Consider the following 21,861-nt stretch of genomic DNA (forward strand, 5'->3'; position numbering starts at 1 on the left):
GATATCAGGGAATTGATCCCATTTACAATTGCATCAAAAAACATAAAATACCTAAGAATGAACCTAACCAAAGAGGTAAAATATCTTTACACTGAAAAATATAGAAAGCTTATGAAAGAAATTGAAGAAGACACAAAGAAATGGAAAAACATCCATGCTCATGGATTGGAAGAACAAATATTGTTAAAATTTTGATACTACCCAAAGCAATCTATACATTCAATGCAATCCGAATCAAAATAGCACCAACATTCTTCACAGAACCAGAACAAACAATCCCAAAATCTGTATGGAGCCACAAAAGACCCTGAATAGACAAAATAATGTTGAAAAAGAAAACCAAAGCTGGAGGCCCCAAAATCTAGGACTTTAGCACGTATTACAAAGCTGTAATCATCAAGATAGCACGGTATTGGCACAAAAACAGGCACACAGAACAATGGAATAGAATAGAGAACCCAGAAATGGAGCCAAAAATATATGGCCAACTAATCTTTGAGAAAGCATGAAAGAGTATCCAGTGGAAAAAAGAGGCACATCTTTTTTTATTTTTTTTTGAGATGGATCTGTTATTTAATTAGGTTCTTTGTAAGAAATTTAGAACACCAATTTGTGAGGGTAAACTCCATTCGTGAGAGCAAACACAGAGCAGAGGTAGCCCTGAAGCTGAGGAACGGCTTTGATTTTTGGCAGAATTTGCGAGTCCACAGCTTTCTGATTAACCTCGCGCTGCTCTATAATCTCATATTTCTCTTTCTCCGTGTCGAAGATCTCACCTTCCTGGTGTCTGGGCTTACGCAGCTTCTTCTTCTTAAAGTAAGCATCAGTGAGGTGTTTGGGGATTTTCACATTGCTGATATCAATTTTGGTGGAGGTGGCAATGACAAATTTCTGGTGTGTTCTACACAGAGGAACTCGATTAAGGGACAGAGGTCCAGTCATAAGTAGCAAGCCACTGCTCAGTTCCTTCAGGAAAATCACTCTCTTGCCTCTGTGGCGCCCAGTGAGGATGATCAAAATGGTCCCAGGAGTGATGCTAGCTCGCAGTTTCCTCACATGCTGACTAAAAGGTTTTTTGCCGTGGTTCAACAGCTTCCGAGGCACATCTTCAGTAGGATAATACCTAGGCATTTTGCAAAGTTTAACCACTCGCAAAAAGATAGTCTCTTTAGCAAATGGTGCTGGGAGAACTGAACAGCAACATGCAGAAGAATGAAACTGGGCCACTTATCTAAATATGAGACAGGAAACCATCAAAATCCTACAGGAAAAAACAGGCACCAACCTCTTCGACCTCGGCCACAGCAACTTCTTACTTGACATGTCTCTGAAGGCAAGTGAGATAAAAGCAAAAATGAACTATTGGAACGTCATCAAGATAAAAAGCTTCTGCACAGCCAAGGAAACAGTCAACAAGACTAAAAAGCGACCAACAGATTGGGAGAAGATAGTTGCAAATTCCATATTGGATAAACGGTTAGTATCCAAAATCTATAAAGAATTTACCAAACTCAACACCTTTAAAAACAAATAATCCAGTGAAGAAATGGGCTGAAGACATGAGTAGACACAAGAATAGACACATGAAACAGACACATAAAGAGATGTTCAACATTGCTCATCATCAGGGAAATACAAATCAAAACTACACTGAGATACCACCTCACACTGGTCAGAGTGGCTAAAATTAACAATTTAAGAAACAACAGATATTGGTGAGGATATGGGGAAAGGGGAACCCTCCTGAACTATTGGTAGGAATGCAAACTGGTGCGGCCACTTTGGAAAACAGTGTGGAGGTTCCTGAAAAAATTAAAAATAGAATTACCCTGTGACTCAGGAATTTATCTGAAGGATACAGGAGTGCTTATTCAAAGGGGTACATGCACCCCAATGTTTATAGCAGCACTTTCAACAATAGCCAAATTATGGAAAGAGCCTAAATGTCCACCAACTAATGAATAGATAAAGAAGATGTGGTATATATATACTATGGAATACTACTCAACAATGAAAAAAGAATGAAATCTGGCCATTTTCAACAACATGGATGGAACTAGAGGGTATTATGCTAAGTGAAATAAGTCAGTCAGAGAAAGACAGATATCACATGATTTCCCCCGATGTGGAATTTGAGAAACTTAACAGATGATCACAGGGGAAGGGTAGGAATAATAAGATAAAGACAGAGAAGGAGGCAACCTGTAAGAAATTTTTAAATACAGAGAACAAACTGAGGGTTAATAGGGGTTGGGAAAATGGTTGTTGAACATTAAGAAGGGTACTTGTTGGCATGAGCATTGGTTGTTGTATGTTAGAGATGAATCACTGGAATCTACCCCTGAAGCCACAACTACACTGTGTTAGCTAACTTGATAATAAATAAAAACAAACAAGCAAAAAAAATAATAAATATTATTATTTTATATCTGTATAATAAAAATAAATGAACTGCTGATGCATACAGCATAAACATTAAAAAAAAAAAAGATAGCCTTGAATTCATAGACATTTTTTAAGACTGCTTCAGAACCTTTTTTTCTTTTCCCCTTTACAAAAGATAGGTGCAAGAACAACATGACAGTTCAGAGTCTGAGCAGTCAGAAGGCAAATGTAAAAGTCAAATCTCTTAATAATTCAGAAGAAATCTTAGAGGGTTCAACTAATTTGCATGATGAGTTGAGAAAATTACCTAAGATTTGATAATCTAGGGATCATCCAAAGTGGTTGAATTAGACATATTAGACCAGGAAAAACTACTGGAGATTATTGCAAAGATTTCAGTCTTGATAAAAAAACCAAGGATATAGGGCCACTTGGGTTGCTCAGTAAGTCAAATAAGTACTCTTAATATTGGCTCAGGTCATGATCTCCCGATTTTTGAAATCAAGCCCCGTGTCAGGCTCTGCGCTGACAGGCTCTCTCCTCTCTTTGTGGCCCTCCCCCTACTCGCCCGCACGCTCTCTCTCTAAAAAATAAATAAATAAACACTTTTTTTTAACGTTAACAAATCAAGGATATAAACTGGAACCAAAATGTTGGAGAGGCAGGGGAAAAATAACCTTTCTCTGCATGCTAGGAATCAAGAATGATGAGAGAGTGATGTAATAAACTACGGGGAGTGTATCATTCCTCTTGAAAACAGAAGTTACATCCGATGCCTAGACGGGAAGAACTGCACTCTTCCAGATAGCACCAGAATGCCACTCAGAAAATTCCTCTCAGCCAGAAATGGAAAGAATAGAGAGCACTTTCTAGGAGGTAGGAATTTATCTGCCAGTGTATAAGAGTCAAAGGCGAGGAAAGTTCACCTTCTAACCAACTCTCGGTGCAGGAAGAGCCCTTCAGGAGTGCTGCAGGCTGAGACGTGACTGTTCATCCCTGAGAAAAACTGAAGAGGCTAAAGTGGGATCTGATATGTGTTGCCTTCTAACCATAAAATTATGCTTGAAGCCACATTCCTTGCTGAGATGTGTAAGTAAATTAGTTCTTTCTCTAGAAATTCTCATTCCTTATAATGAAGTAAGCCTGGACACCCAGCTGTCATTCTGTTTGAGATGCAAGAGAGACTTGGTTGGTCCAAGGAGGAAGAGTTCCATCTTTTGGGCCACAGTTTATCGGTAGTAAGTACCTAAACTACACAGATAGGGAATAGCAGGAGAGAACACTGATCCTGCCGACTTAGCCGTGGGGCTGAGAATGTAGCTAATCTAAATGGTTTCTGTAGCTCTGATCAGGAAAATAGAAATGATTTCAACCATATAAATTAAAAAAATAGAATTCCTTTTGATAAATCAATTTTATCAGTTATTTTTTCATAGTGATACTTCATTATAAAATTCACGCCAATCTGACTAAAATTCCTAGTTCATCATCAATGCTAGAAATATTTCGTTCTAAGTGGACATGTAAAAATATTAGATTTTTGTATGCCAATTTGGTAGAAGTAATTATAAGTTATAACTAATGATTCTTAGGGTTAAAGTTAGGGTTTACAAATTAACTGCAACAATTCTGGATATGACTCCAAAATCAAAAGCAACAAAAGCAAAAATAAACAAGTGAGATTATATCAAAGTAAAAAGCTTTTGCATAGCAAAGAAAACCATTAACAAAACGAAATGGTAACCTACTGAGTGAGAGGAAATATTTGTAAATCATATATCCGATAAGAGGCTGATATCCAAGATATATAAAGAACTCATTGGACTCAATCGCAAAAAAACAGTTTTATTAAAAAATGGGCAGAGAATTGAAATAGACATTTTTCCAGAGAAGACATACAGATGGCCAAGACGCACATGAAAAGATGCTCAGCATCATTAATCATCAGAGAAATGCAAATCAAAACCACAATGAGATACTACTTCATACCTGTTAGAATAGCTATTATCAAAAAGACAGGCACTTGGCACAACGTTGTTGCAAACCTGCAGCTGCAGTTGCCACAGTTCTGTCTTCAGTTTCAGGATGTTTCCCAGGGCCAAAAACGCTTTACGTCTTCTAAGTTGTCTCTCGGAGTTCAAAGCATTCAGCAAACTATAGCAAAGCAGAGCCACCAGAAATGGACACCTGATTTCCATGACAAATATTGTGATGCTATATTAGCTGGTGGAGCCACTTTCTGTGTTGCTGTATGGGCACATACAGCAACATAAATTGGAATAGAATGGAACGTGTCTCCTGTTAGCAGAGTCACCCCAAAGGAATGGAGAGATCAGCCCAGCTGATATAATACTGAATTGTTTTAAAACCATCTCATAAGGGATAAAAGCACTGTTCACCCATTAAAATATAGCATACTGGGATGCCTGGGTGGCTCGGTTGGTTAAGCAACTGACTCTTCATTTCAGTTCAGATTGTGATCTCATGGTTTGTGGGATCGAGCCCTACATTGGGCTCTGTACTGACAGCACAGAGCCTTCTTGGTATATTCTCTCTCTCTCTCTCTCTCTCTCTCTCTTTCTCTCTCCCTCTCTCTGTCACTCTCTGCCCCTCCCCCACTCTCTCTTACTCTCTCTCATTATAAATAAATAAATAAATAAGTAAATAAAATAGAGCATGATTGAAGAAATAAAGTACATTTGAATCCTTAAAAAAATAAAAAGACAAGAAATCACAAGTGTTGGTGAGGATGTGCAGCATGGAGACCCTAGTGCACTGTTTGTGGGAATGTGAACTGGTGCAGCCATTATGGAAAACTCTATGAAGATTTTTCAAAAAAATTAAAATTAGAACTACCATGTGATCCAGTAATCCCACTCTGGGTATTTAGCCGAAGAAAATGAAAACATTAACTACAAAAAATATATACACCCTCATGTTCATTGCAGCATTATTTACAATAGTCAACATACAGAAACAACTTAAGTGTCCATCAGTGGATGAATGGGTAAAGAAATTGTGGTCTGGAATGCATATTTATGACAACATGAATGGACCTTGAAGTCATTATGCTAAGTGAAATGAGACAGAGAAAGACAAATACCATAAGATCTCTCATATGTGGAATCTAAAACAAACAAAACAAAACAAAACAAAACCAACCAACCAACCGACCAACAACAATGACAAAAACAGGTTCACAGTTACAGAGAACAAATTGGTGGTTGCCAGAGTAGAGGTGGGAGAGATGGGCAAAATGACAAAAGGTAAAAAGATCAATCAATCAATAAAGCCAGGCCTCAAAATCACATAATTTTCTACCTGAATAAGATGGTTTAATTGCTCCCACTACTTTCCGTCAACTCACTCATTTAATAGACTTACATACTAAGATCCAGAGAAATTAAGCAAATTACCCAAGATCGTATAAAGGGAGACATACCAATTACGTTCCTCTTAATTTTTATTCTCTCTAATAGTGCTGAAGTTAAAAAATTCGATGCCCATGACTGTCTTTAGAAAAACATATTCCAAATCCTTGGATGTTGTCATAGTGCAAAGACTGGTATAAATTCCCCGAGAAGTAAAACTTTCAACTTCCACCCACGAGTAAGTGTTCCATGAATACATACAAGAAACCAGTAATCCTGACTCATCTGAGGGTAAAATAGTAGAGAAAGAGAACATGGCAGCCAGGAGGGAAAGGGATAAGGTGAACTGACAGATGACAAGATATATAATAATTATAAGCTAAGCAATCAAATGAAAAGTATGGTACAGTTTTAAAATTGTCATTTGGGAAATTTGTTGTCTCTAAATTGTAAAACATAATTTTACAAAACAGTAATTCAATTATATTTGCTCAATGCCTTTTTTTCTCCTATCCAAATGACATTTAATCTTCTGGAAGGGTGCACTTAAAAATCACTAATAACGTCTATAGTGTATATTTCTAAATATTTAATCTAAATATTTGACAAAAAAATCATGGTTTACATTAACATGAATACTTATTTTTCAAACCTCTCGAGTCTACAAAGGATTTGAAATAGCTTTAAAAATATCAGTCTTTCAAAATTTACTAAATGAAATCAATAATCAACATAGATTTGTTTGTGAAATTTGAGAAGGGCACCTATCATGATATTTGAGCAGAAGGCTGCAATCAATACTACAATCCAAACATCACTCAACAATACAGCATTGCACTTCTGTGAGTGTGTATGCTGATATTAAGAACTAGGGTTCAGCAATGCTATTTAAAATGTATAGTGCACTTTGTTACTGTGGTGAATAATTCATCAAACAATTGCTGGTGTGTGTATATGTATATTTGATGTAAAAGGTCATCGTCTGCTTTTAGAGGTCTTTTCCCTAACTCCACAGAGCTTTTGAATTCAATTTCTAGAAATACCATAAAATGTCATTGTCCCTTGATGCGATGATTCAGTTTTAATCATTACTATACCTGCGGGTTCTTCAATTAGTCTTGAAGCAAAATACTATGGCTTAAATTTAATTTTTAGTCATTTATATTTCATGCTCAGGCTGTTCATTTAGAGGAATTAAAATTGTGACAAGTAATGCTTGAGCACTGCTGATAATGTCTGCCACCTGAGTGTCTGCTCAGTGGGCCTCTGCTAGTAATGCTCCTCAATGCCAACATTTAATTTGTTAACTTTTTAAAGTAAAAGAGCAAGACCATTTGGTGGCTGTGTAGAACAACTTAGTAAGCAGCCATTCAGATGTTAAAAGGTATTTGTGAGGACTGGGCGCTGTTTAGGGAACAACAAAAATGACTTAGGATAAAGGACAGAAATCAGATGTTTCTATTCTCTTGAATAACCTCAAAATTTCTTTCTTTTTTTTAATATTGATTTATTTTTGAGAGACAGCATGAGCGAGGGAGGGGCAGAGAGAGAGGAGGACAGAGGATCCAAAGGAGGCTCTGAGCTGACATCAGCAAGCCTGATGCAGGGCTTGAACTCACGAACTGTGAGATCATGACCTGAGCTGATGTTGGACGCTCAACCGAGTAAGCCACCCAGATGCCCCTAACCTCAAACTTTCTCAGGTGAGGAAAAAATACGTGAAATCTCTTATCATTGATAGTAATGCTAAGGCTGGAATCACAAGTGTGGGGAAAATTTCATTTGACATTTCTAGAAAAGTCAGCAGCTTGGATCCTTTGTATGAAACTAGCTTGTTCATATTATTTTCAGAGGAGTAATAATTTAATGAGTAAAGCTATTTCTTCAAAACACCTGAGGTTATGCTGCACTTGGCTACCCAACTCTTTTTTTTTAATTTTTTTTAATGTTTTTTATTTATTTTTGAGAAAGAGAGAGAGACAGAGTGTGAGCAGGAGAGGGGCAGAGAGTGAGGGAGACACAGAATCTGAAGCAGACTCCAGGCTCTGAGCTGTCAGCACAGACCCGGATGCAGGGCTTGAACTCTTGAATCACAATTCATGATCTGAGCTAAAGTGGGAGCTTAACCGACTAAGCCACCCAGGTGGTCCGGCTACACAACTCTTGAATCTGCTTAAAACATTCCAAACTTCTGAAATGAAATAACCATCCAATGTTATATCTTCCTCCACAAAAAGTAGTATTACTGGAGGAAATATTTTCATCATATAATAAAATTACCATTATGCAAGATAACATTTTACCTTGTATCTTACCCATCTTAGGAGGACAAGAATATTCTAACTCATAAGAACAGAAATATTATCCTACCTTCAAATTCCATCTAATAAAAATTTTACTCATAGTTAATTTAGCCCTTTTGAAATACCAGATGTTTTTAATTCTGTATGTTAATTTATTTGAGGATACAATTTCATTAAAGCAAAATTGTGTTATTCCTTTGACTTGATGACACTGATAAAGATTTGTTGGAATATTTTAGTAAAACTTGCTCTTAAAAAAAAAGAATCCTCTGGAAACTGTTCAAGGAATCAAGTAAGTATAAAATTTACTTTATATATATGCAAACCAATATATCCTGCACCTTTGTAAAAGCTAATATAAGAACTGTCACAAAAATTCCAGTTTTAAACTTTGGCTCAAAAATTCATTTATTCCTTCAATCACCAACTAAGTAAATATCTACTATGTGTCAGGTTGTGCTATTTGGTCCACACCTATGAGAGTATAAACATTAAATTAAGTTTCTTTCCATTGGTCAAGGTGGAAAACCCCAAACAGATTACTGAAAGTAAGGTATTGAGTAGATTTGAAAATCTCACTTTTAAGGATTTTTCTTTGAATAGCAAACCCACAAATTAATTAGTCAAAATTATATTTAGGGTTATCTTATTTATTTCTTTAGTATAATGTGACTTCATTACTATGTAAGAATCTAATCTTTTCTGAAATCTCTGTATTATTTTTAACACAGCAGCTGAATAAATCCCATTTAGCGATTTTCAATTTGATATAGACTCTGAATGTGTACTCCTCCCCTTTGTAGGACCCTGTCTCAATAATTGAACTGGTCAAACTCATTATAGAATAAATCTGATGACTCATAAAGTAGTTTTATTTTAAAAAAAGAGAAAAGAAAACATCATAATACAAATGATTGTGGTCACTAAAAATTATCTTGGGATTTATTATTTGTTTCCTTTTATATTCTTACATTGACTTCAAAAATAGTTTTACTACATCTTGAAAAATTTCTTCTGCTCTTTAACATTCCCAGAAAGGAACCGTGGAATGCTCCTATCAATAATAACAATAATGTTTCTATTTTAGTTAACTTTAAATAGACAAAATTTCATGTAAACATTAATGCTATTATAATTGCTTAATTTTTAATTGATTCTATCAGTTTTGTCCAAAGACCAGTTAAGTACTTTTTCTATACCTGGCAATTCATAACTCTTCAAGGTAATTCCCTTTATGTATTATATTTGCAAATCAGTCAGCCATTAAATTAATGGCAATTGATTATTAAAAGGTAAATAGTTAAGATAGACAAATAAGAAATCTAAAAATCTCTGACCTATAAATACCTTACATAAACTCACTCTTATAAATTCCTTATGAATTTATTTTATTGACATAAAAGAGGGAACTTTTTTGACAGTTACAAATTATGCTTACAATTTTCTTGTACTATTCTCCTTACCCAGCTAATTGAGTTTTCTTCCAAAGAATTTAGTAGTCTCTCATCTCCCACAACACCTGCTTACGCAGGGGTACCATCTTCTGAATTGTACAGGTGGTGGTACAGAAGGGACAGGGCAGGCCTCCAGCTGGAAGTACAGAACATTTGTGTGGGGCAGGGACAGCAAACCCAACAGCTGATACTTGAAGTCAACACCAAGGTTACATCAACTCAACCGGTTCTGTTAATGAAATTGTACTGGAGAAGAAATCCTCTCCAATGGCAATAAAATTCAAAAATATATAGTTTCCAGTCTCTAAATAAGTTATAGAAAAATAAATTTTAAAAAAAAGTCTAGGCCAAACATTGATTGAATAACCACTTTTTATGTTAAAAAAAAAAAAAAGAAAAGACCAAGTTATTTTAACCTGTTTATCAGAGAGCCAAAATAAACGGGAGAAATAGAAACTGTATTCCAATACATTTTGCATCAAGTTTCAGCTGTAGCTCTTTTGGTAAATCTAAAGCCCATCAAAGGTAGATTTATCAAAGAAACGTTACCAGGACTTTGTTTTTGCACTGCTGATGTAACACTGTAAACAATAACACATACAAATTTCAAGAGAAGAAGAGACATGTAGAATTCAACATTTATGTTAATTAGCTAACACGTAAGCCACTTATTGGTTGCCAATTGGCAGCTTTAAAATTAAAGGCTAAACTGGAATGCTTTCACATTTTCGTTTTCTTTTCTGTCAGACTAGATAGGCACTAGAAGCAATTTAAGAGGGAATGGTGTAATAAAACAGCAGGTATGTCTGTTGATTTCTCAGGTAAACATCCATAATTGGTAAAGGGTATTTACAACATGAGGCCACTTCCCATTCAATTTCAATAACCTTCTTCAATTGCATGGCCAAGTCTCATTCCACAGGGTTACAACACCTGATCCAAACACATTTGTCCTTCCCGTAGTTTGTAGAGACCTACCGGATTATGTGACTGTGTTTTACAGCAGCAATTGCTTTCTTTTTGGTTGTAAACAATAGAATGCATAAGAGTAGTCACAAAATACTGTTTTCAACCATTCTGAGACTAATCAACTGGGTGGTTACTGCATCATTGGCCTTTCACCTTGATAGTAGCAGCTAGCTATAGTGGAAATGTTATGGCTTTGCATTCCACACTTATACAGCTTGCTAATGCAGCAGCCACTTTCCAAATGGAAAATTCTGTGTTCTGAGTGAGGTTTTTCATTTAGTTTCATATTCTCATCAGTAATAGTTAAATGGCTATAAGCAATTTTAACAGTTCACAATCAAACCATTTACGCTGAATTTAGAACACTATGAAAAGTTAGTATCTCTTATAACTTCAGACGGAGGAGCACAAGTAAAATCAGAAAATGTAATTTCTGCAAAACCATAAGTCAAATCATTCCTACAAATGTCATTCAGATGAAAAGGAAAGGATTTTCTGTTGAGTTCAAACAATGAATCTTATTGTCCCCAGTGCAAGAGTCATTTCTAATGAATGGAAGAGATATAGTTGTTCTTCTTTCAGATGAGAGGCCTACTGAGTCAATTAGTGAGACAAATTATGTTTAATCACTAATTTTAGGCGTCCAGTAAAAGAGAATGCATTGCTTCACCAGCCCAGAGAGATTTCGTCACTCAAGAAAGAGATTGAGCAGTTTCAGTTTTCTACAGCAGTGTGCCTCAATTTCAGCAGTGACACAAAACATCTGCCGTCTTCTAGCTTCATTCGGTAACCTGCCTCAGAGCCAAGAGTACATGCCCTTCTCCATCTACTACTTTGTTACTCACAGTGCATACATGTCTGTGACTCCCAGTCGAGCTAGATTTTCTGTGAGGGAAGGTCATACAGTATGACTCTTTGATCCTTACAAACCCTGGACCAATGCTTTCAACATAGAAGGTACTTAGTAAAGGGATTTTGTCAAACAAATCAAACTTGACAACGTGTGGTGAATCAGAGTACCTAAAAATAAATAATTCACATAAAAATAGGAAATGCTATAGCATCATTTTGTATTTATGTGGTTTTGCATGGTTTTTAAAGTATTGAACCTGGAAAGAGGAACCACAGCTACAGTCTTACAAAATAGCATTCACTATAAAAATTACTGACTTTGCAGTTCATTCTTAACTTCCCACAGATTGTTAAAGAAATAATAAAGAGGCTTTTAATAGCAGAAAAGCTCAGAAACAGAATAAGTAACACGTTTCATTCTTTTTCCATACTCTGAAAGATCCATGTCTTAAAAAATCCATGTGGTTACTATATCACATTCTTCATATGTGACAGTCATTTTTCATGATTGAGAAATGATACTAATTTATATTATTTCTTTACTTTCTTGACACTGTTTATTTTACATTGTTTCTCTTAGGGAAAAAAATCACTCTTGAGGCCCAAAAAGCATTATCCAAAGGCTACCTTAGTTCAGTGACTGCCAAGATGGGAGTCACATTTCATTAGTTGAGCAAATTTGTCCAACGTCTGTTTTGGAATTTTCATTTAAGCAGCATTAAATTTCAAATTAAGTATGTATGCCATTGGCAAAGATTCTCTCGGAAATTTTATCTAGAAGGTAGTAAATATGGCTTTGTTTATTTAGAAAATATTGAGACATAAATAAATTTACTATGCACATTTTTGTGGACAAAAATTAAGCAAGAAATTCCTGAAATAATTTGAAATCTATACGTCTTCATTCATCAAGCATCAGATCAACATCTGTTACATGAACAGGGCTAACTGTATACCTGGACTACATAGACATTTTCTAAGAAGTATACAGGCATGGAGACTTTTAAAGAAATCAATTTCCAGATCTTCAGTTTCTTTATGTACCCCATCCAAAACTGTATCCAGCTGGAAATACACCTGTGATGAATGTATCACTTCACAGTTGTTCTTCTCTTACTTTCTAAAAGAAAGGGGTATCTCAAACCCACCTTGAATCTTATCAGGGTATATCAAGGTATACAAGGTATACCTCAAGGTAAACAAAACTTCAGAGCACTAAACAAAAGGACAATTCAAAATATTAAAGTCAGTGTGTGAAACTACATTTGTGAAAGACAGAAAATGAAGCCTCTGACCATCAGAAGATTTGTAGACTGTCAACTCCCGAATGTGGTCTTTGGACAAAGGTGCCACTTGGAGCTTCTTCAAAATGCAAAATCTCAGGCTCTGTTGGGTGAATTTCAAGATCCCTGGGTGATTCCTATGCATATCATTAATGCTTAAGACACATTGGTTTGCAATCTTTGTTTTCAACAAGAAGGAGAACTAATTTAGCCATCAGTCTGTCATTAAAAGCTACTTTTGATGTTAGATCATTGAATGACTTTTGTCACAGAACATGTAAGTTTTTAAATCATCAAAAATTATATCTTTTGCAACTATTTACATATATAAATAAAACTTATAATTGTCATCTTAAAAATATGAGGGGCATTTCATTTTTCAAAATCATTTAGAAACTATATGAGCAAAAATTGCGAATACCACTACTCTGAACTAGCCTGCTCACTGCCAGAAAAGGGCCACTCAAAGACAGTATTGACTGTCACTTTCAGGAGTGACATCATGGGGCTCCTGGCTGTCTCAGTTGGAAGAACATGCAACTCTTAATCTTGGGATTGTGAGTCTAAGCTCCACATTGGGTGTAGAGAGTAGTGAAATGAAATGAAGTAAAATAAAATAAAATAATAAAATAAAATAAAATAAAATAAAATAAAATAAAATAAAATAAAATAAAACTTAAAAAAGAGTAACATCATGAGGATGGTGTTTGAGAGAGATTCTGGCAACAGAGGAAGGTGAAGAGATGTTTCATATCAACTGGTAACTAGTTAAACCAGTGATTCTCAATCCATATATATATATATCAAAAATATTTAAAGACTTTTTTAAATAAATAGGTCTGGGGTCGGAACCCCAGCATCTGGATTTCTAAGTAGCTTTCAGGATCCTAATGGGCAATGGAAAGGGTCACTATTTCCCTGAATCTCTTTCTACGTTCATCCCATGTGTTAGAGAAGTGACCAGGCACAATAGGATCTTCCTTCCAGAACCTAGACTTTTTTTCATGAAATCCTATTACAGTAGATATCTTTATCTCGATAAATTCTGCCCATCTGTCTTCCAGCTGCTACAGTAAGAGAGGGATCAAGGAATATTTCAAGAAATTATGGCTTGATTAATTAGAAGGATAGGCTTTCCTGTAAAGCAGACCTCAGAGTTGTGGGGAGAATAGATATACAATTTTACAATTGTTGAGATGTTTATTGGACATGTAGGTAGAGATGTTGTGTTGGTTGTGTCAGTTAGATATATCAGTCTGGATATCAGGTATTTATAAAGATATAAATTTGAGAGACATCTGCATAAATATGGTGTTTAATTTGAGATTTGGGTGAGGTTGCCAAGGAAGTGAGTGTAGATACAGAGTAGAAAGGCTCTGAAGACCCAGATTGCTTTGGGAACGTGCTGCCAAATTAAGTAAGCCTTTGTTCTTATCTTAGGAAACTTCTGAGAAATATTTTAAACTAGTAGTCCATTGCCTTCCTTCCTCTTAAAACACATTTTCGTTGATATTTTTGAAAATTAGTTTGTCTGATTTTCCTTCTTCAGTCACTTCTTTGTTGGTTCCAAATCTTTTTTTTTTTTATTATTGTATTGTTGACCCACATTATGTTTGTTTCAGGTGTACAACATAGTGATTCCACAACTCTAGAGGCTGTGCCCTGCTCACCACAAGTGTGGCTACCATCTGTCACCATACAGCACTGTGGCAATAGCATTGACTGTATTCTCTATACTGTGCCTTTCATCCCTGTGATTAATTCATTCCATAACTGGAGGCCTGTACCTCCCACTCCCCTTCATCCATTTTGCCATCCCCTCACCAAATCTTGTGCTTCCTTCCAAATCTTGTGCTTAAATGTTAGTGGGCTATCTCTATCTCTTCCTCTTTCAACACACACACACACACGCGTGTGCACACAGGCTTAGCAAGTGACTGCATAGTCTGATTCATTTTCAACAAATATTTATTGAACACTCACTATGTAACAGCAACTCTTCTAAGATCTGAAATACTGAAGTAAGCAAAACAAATAAAATTCCACTCTAAAGAATCTTATTCTAGCATAGACGAAAGCTAAGAACATCTATAGGTAAAGTACGTAATATCTTAGATAGTAATAAGACCAAATGAGATATATAAGGCCACAGATGACTGTATAAAATTTAAGGCTTATAATAGAGCAATGGATTGAAGCATAGTGTGTGTGCTATATATATATATATATATATATATATATATATATACAGTGTGTGTGCTATATATATATATATATATATATATATCCATATACATATTATACATATCTACCCATATCTATATCTATATCTATGTCTATGTCTATGTCTATGTCTAAGTCTATATCTATGTCTATGTCTATATCTATAGCAAAACAAGCAAACAAAAATTCCTCATGGATTAATTTCAGAGATTCTTAAAGTAATAACTTATTAGAAAAACTCATCAGCAAAAGTAAAGAATCATTTATCTTACCTTTTCTGTATGAATTGTATTTTAGGAAAACCTAATAGAAGATGAGAAAAAATGTATTATTATTATTTATTTTTTTTTAGAGACAGTATGAGCCAGGGAGGGGCAGAAAGAGGACAGAGGATCTGAATCAGACTCTACTCTGACAGCGGTGAGCCCAATGCGGAGCTCGAACTCACAAACCGTGAGATGGTGACCTGAGCCAAAATCAGACACTCAACCAACAGAGCCATTTTTTCAGGAACCCCAGAAAAAAAAATGTGCACTCTATGGAAGAATTTTAACTTACAAATGCCAAAGGAATTAACTAATTAGAATATCATTATTTTGCAGCAAAGAAGGAAAGAATTCATGTGGGAAATTATCACAGTGCCAAAGGAATTAGTTGAAAGACTGGAAATTTTACAATGGATTGTTCAAGCTGACAACACCTGAATGAAATGATCAATTTAATATCATTATACATCTCCTGATGTCACAGAATAAGTACACAAAGTCACCTATGAAGGATTCTTGCCAAAAGAATTGAACCTGAATCCAATCAAGCCTCTAGACATAAAAAGCAATTTACAGGACACAGAGAGGTAGAAGCATAAAGGATACTGTAAGCATAAAGTCAGCTAAATCAATTAGGTGGATCCCTACTTGGATTCTGGGTAAATAAACTAACTGCAAAAAAAGATATTTTGGAGTTAAACTGGGAACTTTTAATATTTCCTGAGTGTTACATTATTCTAAGAAATTATTATGTTTCTTAGATGGGATAAGTTAGTACAGTTATGTTTTTTAAAGTATCCTTAACCCAATTCAGCAGTACTTAACTCACCTTTACTATCTTGTTTCTTCCAAATTTTAACACTTTAAAATTGAGATATTTTAAAGCAAATATCAGATATCACAATGTAAACATTACAAAAGAATTCTGTGTGTATCTGTAAGAGAGAAGACTCTTTTTTTGCTGTAATTATTGAATTTTTGGATTGTTAACTAAAGAGTAGTTAAGAGTTCCTTCATTCCATTACCAGTTTATAGACAGAACTGAGTCCAGCCCCACCAGAACACAAGTTTGGGATTGGCCCGATTGATAGCATTGAATTCAGTGTTGAATGTAGTCTCTAAAATGGCCTTGGATAATGCCCACTTCCCAATATTTATGTTCTTGTGTGATGCCCTCCCCTTGAGTATAGACTAGATTTAATAACTAATTTTAACTTCACAGAATATGGCAGAAGTGATCAGATGTCACATCTGAGATCAGATTATCAAAGATCGTGGCTTCCATCTTGGGTGCTTAGGTTCTCTTTTATTCTGTCAGATCACTGGATTCTGGGAAAAGCCAGCTGCCGTGACATGAAGCAGCCCTATAGAGAGATCCACATGAGTGAAGTTGGAAGTAGATCTTCTGAAGTCTGCCCAAAGGCATATGAGTGAGTTTGGAAGCAGATCCTCACCCAGTTGAGCCTTCAGATGACAGTAGTGCTATCCAATGGTTTAACCTCTACATTGGATGAGATAGACTTTAGGCAAGAACCACCTAGTTATATCACTCTGGGATTCCTGAGTAGGATTCTTTCCTCTTCTAGGTTCTACGTATCGTTAACCCCACCACCGTTAACATTCTCTTTTGAGAATCTATAACTCGTATCCAGATATTTGACTCAGGTGTCACCTATATTTATCTTGCCTCATTCCTCTCCTCTATCTTTTTATTTTTATTTTATTTTCCCATCCCACCTACTTACTTTCACTCAGTACTCAGCTTTAAGATTATAAAATTAATTAAAAATTGTTAATGAAAGCTGTCTTAGCTAATAAAAAAAAAATGCATTCCCTTATTACTATAATAGGGAAGAGTCTTGTCCTTATTGTGATCAAACTAAATACCTGACTTTCGAATAATAGAGGGTAAATATTTCACACCTCTGTGCTAGATCAGGCAAGGCATTGTCTTTTTAAAGATGAAAGAAGATATCACTTCCTAGGGGTATTTGTGAAAAAGAGGGAGTAAATGAACAGATTTTTGGCTGTGGGTGTTTTATAGCTCCAGTCTTTAGCTAGCAAATGGGGATTACTCACTCATAAAGTTCAATTAAGATGTTTATTAGGGAGAAATGCAAAACTCTTGCTATTTGGTTGACTACTATAGAAACTAATCTACAGAATGTGTCTATTTTAAAATAATTTTTGGGGTGCCTGGGTGGCTCAGTTGGTTAAGCGTCTGACTTTGGCTCAGGTCGTGATCTCACGGTTCGTGGGTTCGAACCCGCATTGGGGTCTGTGCTGACAGCTCAGAGCCTGGAGCCTGTTTCAGATTCTGTGTCTCCCTCTCTCTCTGCCCCTCCCCCACTCGCACTCTGCCTCTGTCTCAAAAATAAATAAACATTTAAAAAAAATTTTTTTAAATAATTTTCACAGTATTGGCATAGCTGTGTTGTTTTACAATTTCTTGCTGTAATTGATTTAAAATAAAACTGTATCATGATTATACAACATCAAGTTGAATGGTATATCCATCTTTAGGAAAAGCAAGACTAGACAGTCAATGCAGACAATACAGAGCCATTTGAGAGAGGGGACTGAGCCAATGCAATGTATCCATTGCATCGTCACCATCACATGGAGCTTAATCCATGGCAGGAGCTCTTCTATGCAATCTATACTCTTAACTCCTTTAATTCTCATAGAAAGCCTGTTAGATAAGAACTCCTATTAACCCCATCTTAACGTGAGGAAAACGAGATACAGAGGGACTACCTAATTTGCCCATAGCATTAGAGCTCTCAAGTGTCCAGAGTTCATGTTTTTTATTGCTGCATTATACTTTAATACTCCATTTAAAGCAATATTTGGCTTGCCTAAAATCACTATTGATAGGATCTGAACCAAGAGCAATAGACCTATCACAGAAGAAACCTTTTCATGCATAGCAATACAGAAATACACATGCACACATGTACATGCACACACACAAACATATATATTACTAATACATTCATAGCATATATGTACATATGCTAATAAGTAATATTTTGGTGTATGTTTGATTTTTAAAGATTTGTTGCCAAGAAAATAGGCACTGAGTCATAAATCTCCATATAATAAGTAGAGTGAGAAATGATAAACACTAACTAATGAGAGAAAGAGTTTCATATATTTTCTTAATTAGCATCTTGATTTTTATTTAAGAATGAGTAAACTTTATTTGCTATCTAAGCAATAATTATTATCTCTAGATTTGTTGAAGGAGGTCATTGAGAGGACATGACTGTCAGTTGACCTGCAAGCTAAACCTGGGCACTTAGGGGTTCCTTACCACTCCCCTGCAAACCCCCACACTCCCCACCCCCATGCTTGGAATGTAAACTCCACCCACCACTCTGTAGGGGAAGCTGCTTCAAGAATGCAGCCTTGAGAGAGTAGCATGTTGTTAAGACCATCTGGACTGGTCTGCACCCCATTAAGTTCTCTCTATAAACTTCTAAGATTCTGGCCAACAAATGCAGTGATCTATTCACCTCATGGCCGCCCAAAACCACCCTTGTAAGTCTTCTTGCTTACTAAAACTACCACCTACCAATCTGGAGTGCTTACTTCTTTCTTTGGTCTCGCATTGCCCTCCACGTTTGGGGGCCAGTTTCATAGGAACTGTTATAGTTGCAAACCAACATGATTATATTTGTAAATCATGTAAATATTTCTTAATGATATTAATTATTAATTTGTGTTTCCAATTCAAAGTATCATTATTACATTTTCATTTGTTTTAATGTAAATTTATATTTATAATGGCTTATTCATACTTAATCGTGACTTACAGTAAAGTCTGGATTTTGTTATTAAAAGAGAAAAAAACACAAATAGCATGCCTTTTATTCTTTCTCCTCTACCACCTTCAACATTTATAAATATTAATATTATTGTTTGTTTTTATTTGAATATTTATTTACAGTGCTTAATAAAGATGATTGCAATAAATGTTAGAGAAACTAGTTTCCTGTTGTAAAGAATTCTATTACTCTCATTCTTAAGAGAGCATGAAGATAACTTATGCTGAGGGAAAAAATAATGCATTGCTTTGAGACAAGATTGTTTCTTATTTTTCTTTTATTATATAGTTCTAAAGATCATTAATAAAGAGAGTAATAGTAACATTATCATTTTGCATGCAGGAAGGCTACCATTTTTGCTAACTGATGAATGAAAAACAGAAAACATTAACAAAATGATTACCAAAGTCAAAGTGAAATTAGAGAATGAAAGTGACCCTTGAGGAGTCTTTCAATGATTTACTGAGTTAATACTAATGATCAAGGAAGGCTCTCTAGTACTGCTTATTTTTTTATTTACAAATTAAGGAGAAATCTTTTTTCACTTGGTCAAGTGTGATCCTGAAATATTTTTTTCTGAGTTAACTTAGATGATTTCTATCTTGCTTTGATGGAGGAAACCTAGTTACTTCCGATTCTGCAAACAAAGCCCTACATTACTGAGCTCCAGAGATGTAAACATAAGCAGCAAAGAGGTTCTTCCTATCATGTAAATAAATGATATTTTTAAAAATTTGAAGTGATAATTTGAGCATAATGCACATTTTACATTTGCTTATACCCAGTTTCATCTGTGAGAAACACCAGGTGAATATAAAAAACCCATTCAGCCAGGCCTGCCACTAAGGCACAAAATGACACACGCACACATCACCAACATGTCTGGCTTCCTCAGTTCATGGTGTATGTTGGGCGCCACGTCCATCCATATCTGACGTTGCCACTTTCTACCCAATTTCAGATAATCTTCCTTCCATCATTTCATGATGATTTACAACCCACTACACTTCTGATGGCCACTTTTTTATACACAAAACCTCAGGATTTTTCAAGATAAGCTGTTATATTTAATGTAGTATTTGGATATTTCTTAACAATTTGACATGGGTAAATTTGCACTACCAATTTTGTTCAGTTCCTGTTTTTTTTTGGTTATCACTGATAAAGTTTTTGGGTATTGTTACCCTAACTCTATTTTTCTCATTAGCTGTGTGCTTTTTAAAATTTTTAATATTGATTTATTTTTTTTGAGAGAGAGAGAGAGAGAGAGAGAGACAGAACATGAGTGGAGGAGGGGCAGAGAGAAAGGGAGACACAGAATCTGAAGCAGGCTCCAAGCTCCGAGCTGTCAGCACAGAGCCCAACACAGGGCTCGAACTCGTGAACCATGAGATCATAAGCTGAGCCGAAGTCGGACGCTTACCTGACTGAGCCAGCTCTGTGCTTTTTATTACAGAATTTTGCATAGTCTGGTGATTTTTAAAAATGCATATGTCATGTTATAGTAGAACTAACTGTATTTTGTTGGTGAAAAAATAATTAGAAACTTTTTCGAAGGCTTGTTTCTAGTAATGCCATGTGTTCAACAAAAATCAAAGTTGACTTATATTACTGAGGTAGCAAATGGTCTCACAAAACCATTATCATACTTTAGTATTCTGAAGAAACTAGTTGTTACCAAAAGAATTGACAATTTCAGCTGATTTTATAGCAAAAGGGACATCAAGAAGTTTATCTCATGCTAAAATATACTTATTTTGCTAACACTGGCACAATTTTTTTATGTCAGTTTTTGCAAAAATCTTATTTGTTTGAATTATTTGCATGACAATGGCTTTCAGTAATGTGTGATATTTGGACATGTAGAGCCATATCTATAACATGACATGACTGGATAAAGAGAGTAAAATATGAGCACGTACACTTATCTTGTATTGGGGAGCTCTGTGATCAAAGCGATACAATGTTAAGGGCATTGGATGACAAATATGAGTCCGGTAGGACCACAAAGATGAGATCAGTTAAAAGGATGGTACAGTGATACAAATGACAAAGACAGAGGCCTAAGATAAGCTGATGGCTGTGGGAATCAGAAGAGGGAGAAATGAAATATACGATGGCAGGGTAGTTGTCTCAGAAGTTGAAGACTCTGATGTAGCAGGAAGGGGACAGGAGTAAAATCCAGATGCTCCCAGGTGTTTGGTTTCAAATTCAGTAGCGTGCTGCCACCTCCACATTTCAGAATAAAGAAGCAGCACATATCAGAGAGTGGAAATATATGTAGGGTTAACTCTGGACATGTTGGTTTGGGGCTTTGATGTATCCAATTGGTGGCATCTTGTGCACAGATGAATATATATAGGTATGGAGAGCAGTAGAGATGTAGAGAAGTCTAGACTGAAGACCAATTATAGTTTGAATTTGAAGTGTTAAACTGGATGAGTTATAGATGTAGAGTGAGAGTAAAAGGTCATTGAAGATGAGGCCCTGGCATTTGAGAGTAAAGAAAAGGGACTCTGATGGAAGCTGAACAGGAACAACAAAGGGTAAATGGGAACCAAGAGGTACTTGAACATGGAGGGTGGTGATCTGCACATGGCCCACAGCATCGTTTGAATTCCATACATTTTCTTATACAGACTAAAGGAATAAATATGAAAGAATAAAGGGTCAAGACAAAGTATAAATGATAGAGCAAGGTCCTAGTGGAGGCACAGGAAATAAAGACTGTACACACCGAGAAATTAACTTTAAAACATGAGGGACAGACGTTCCTCTGTGAGGAAAGCCACCATCTGTGGGTCCAATGGTTGAGCCAGAAGAGCTTTGGATAAGGGAAACCACCTAAAGGTACTAATTTCTCAGTAAGGTAAAATATGCGGTTCTCTGATAAAAGTGGCAGTGCTCAGATAGGATTCAGAACTT

At 35.7% G+C, this 21,861-nt stretch overlaps 1 protein-coding gene and 1 pseudogene across 1 annotated transcript; one reads left to right on the forward strand and one right to left on the reverse strand.

The window, feature by feature from the left end:
- Nucleotides 1-554: 554 nt before the first annotated feature.
- LOC109249027 (60S ribosomal protein L6-like) lies at nucleotides 555-1,146 on the reverse strand. Its single transcript, XM_053900687.1, has one exon. The coding sequence runs from the start codon at nucleotides 1,129-1,131 to the stop codon at nucleotides 598-600; it is 534 nt and encodes a 177-aa protein (XP_053756662.1). The 5' UTR covers nucleotides 1,132-1,146; the 3' UTR covers nucleotides 555-597.
- A 3,324-nt stretch (nucleotides 1,147-4,470) lies between these two features.
- LOC109246695 (cytochrome c oxidase subunit 7B, mitochondrial-like) lies at nucleotides 4,471-4,730 on the forward strand (annotated as a pseudogene).
- Nucleotides 4,731-21,861: the final 17,131 nt, after the last annotated feature.

This window comes from Panthera pardus, unplaced genomic scaffold, assembly GCF_024362965.1.
Source record: "Panthera pardus isolate Hobbes unplaced genomic scaffold, ASM2436296v1 HiC_scaffold_13, whole genome shotgun sequence".
Lineage (NCBI taxonomy): Eukaryota > Metazoa > Chordata > Mammalia > Carnivora > Felidae > Panthera > Panthera pardus.

What these genes read in the sequence shown, in the direction of transcription:
- LOC109249027 (XM_053900687.1), bottom strand. Translation starts at nt 1,131, where the DNA reads ATGCCTAGGTATTATCCTACTGAAGATGTGCCTCGGAAGCTGTTGAAC.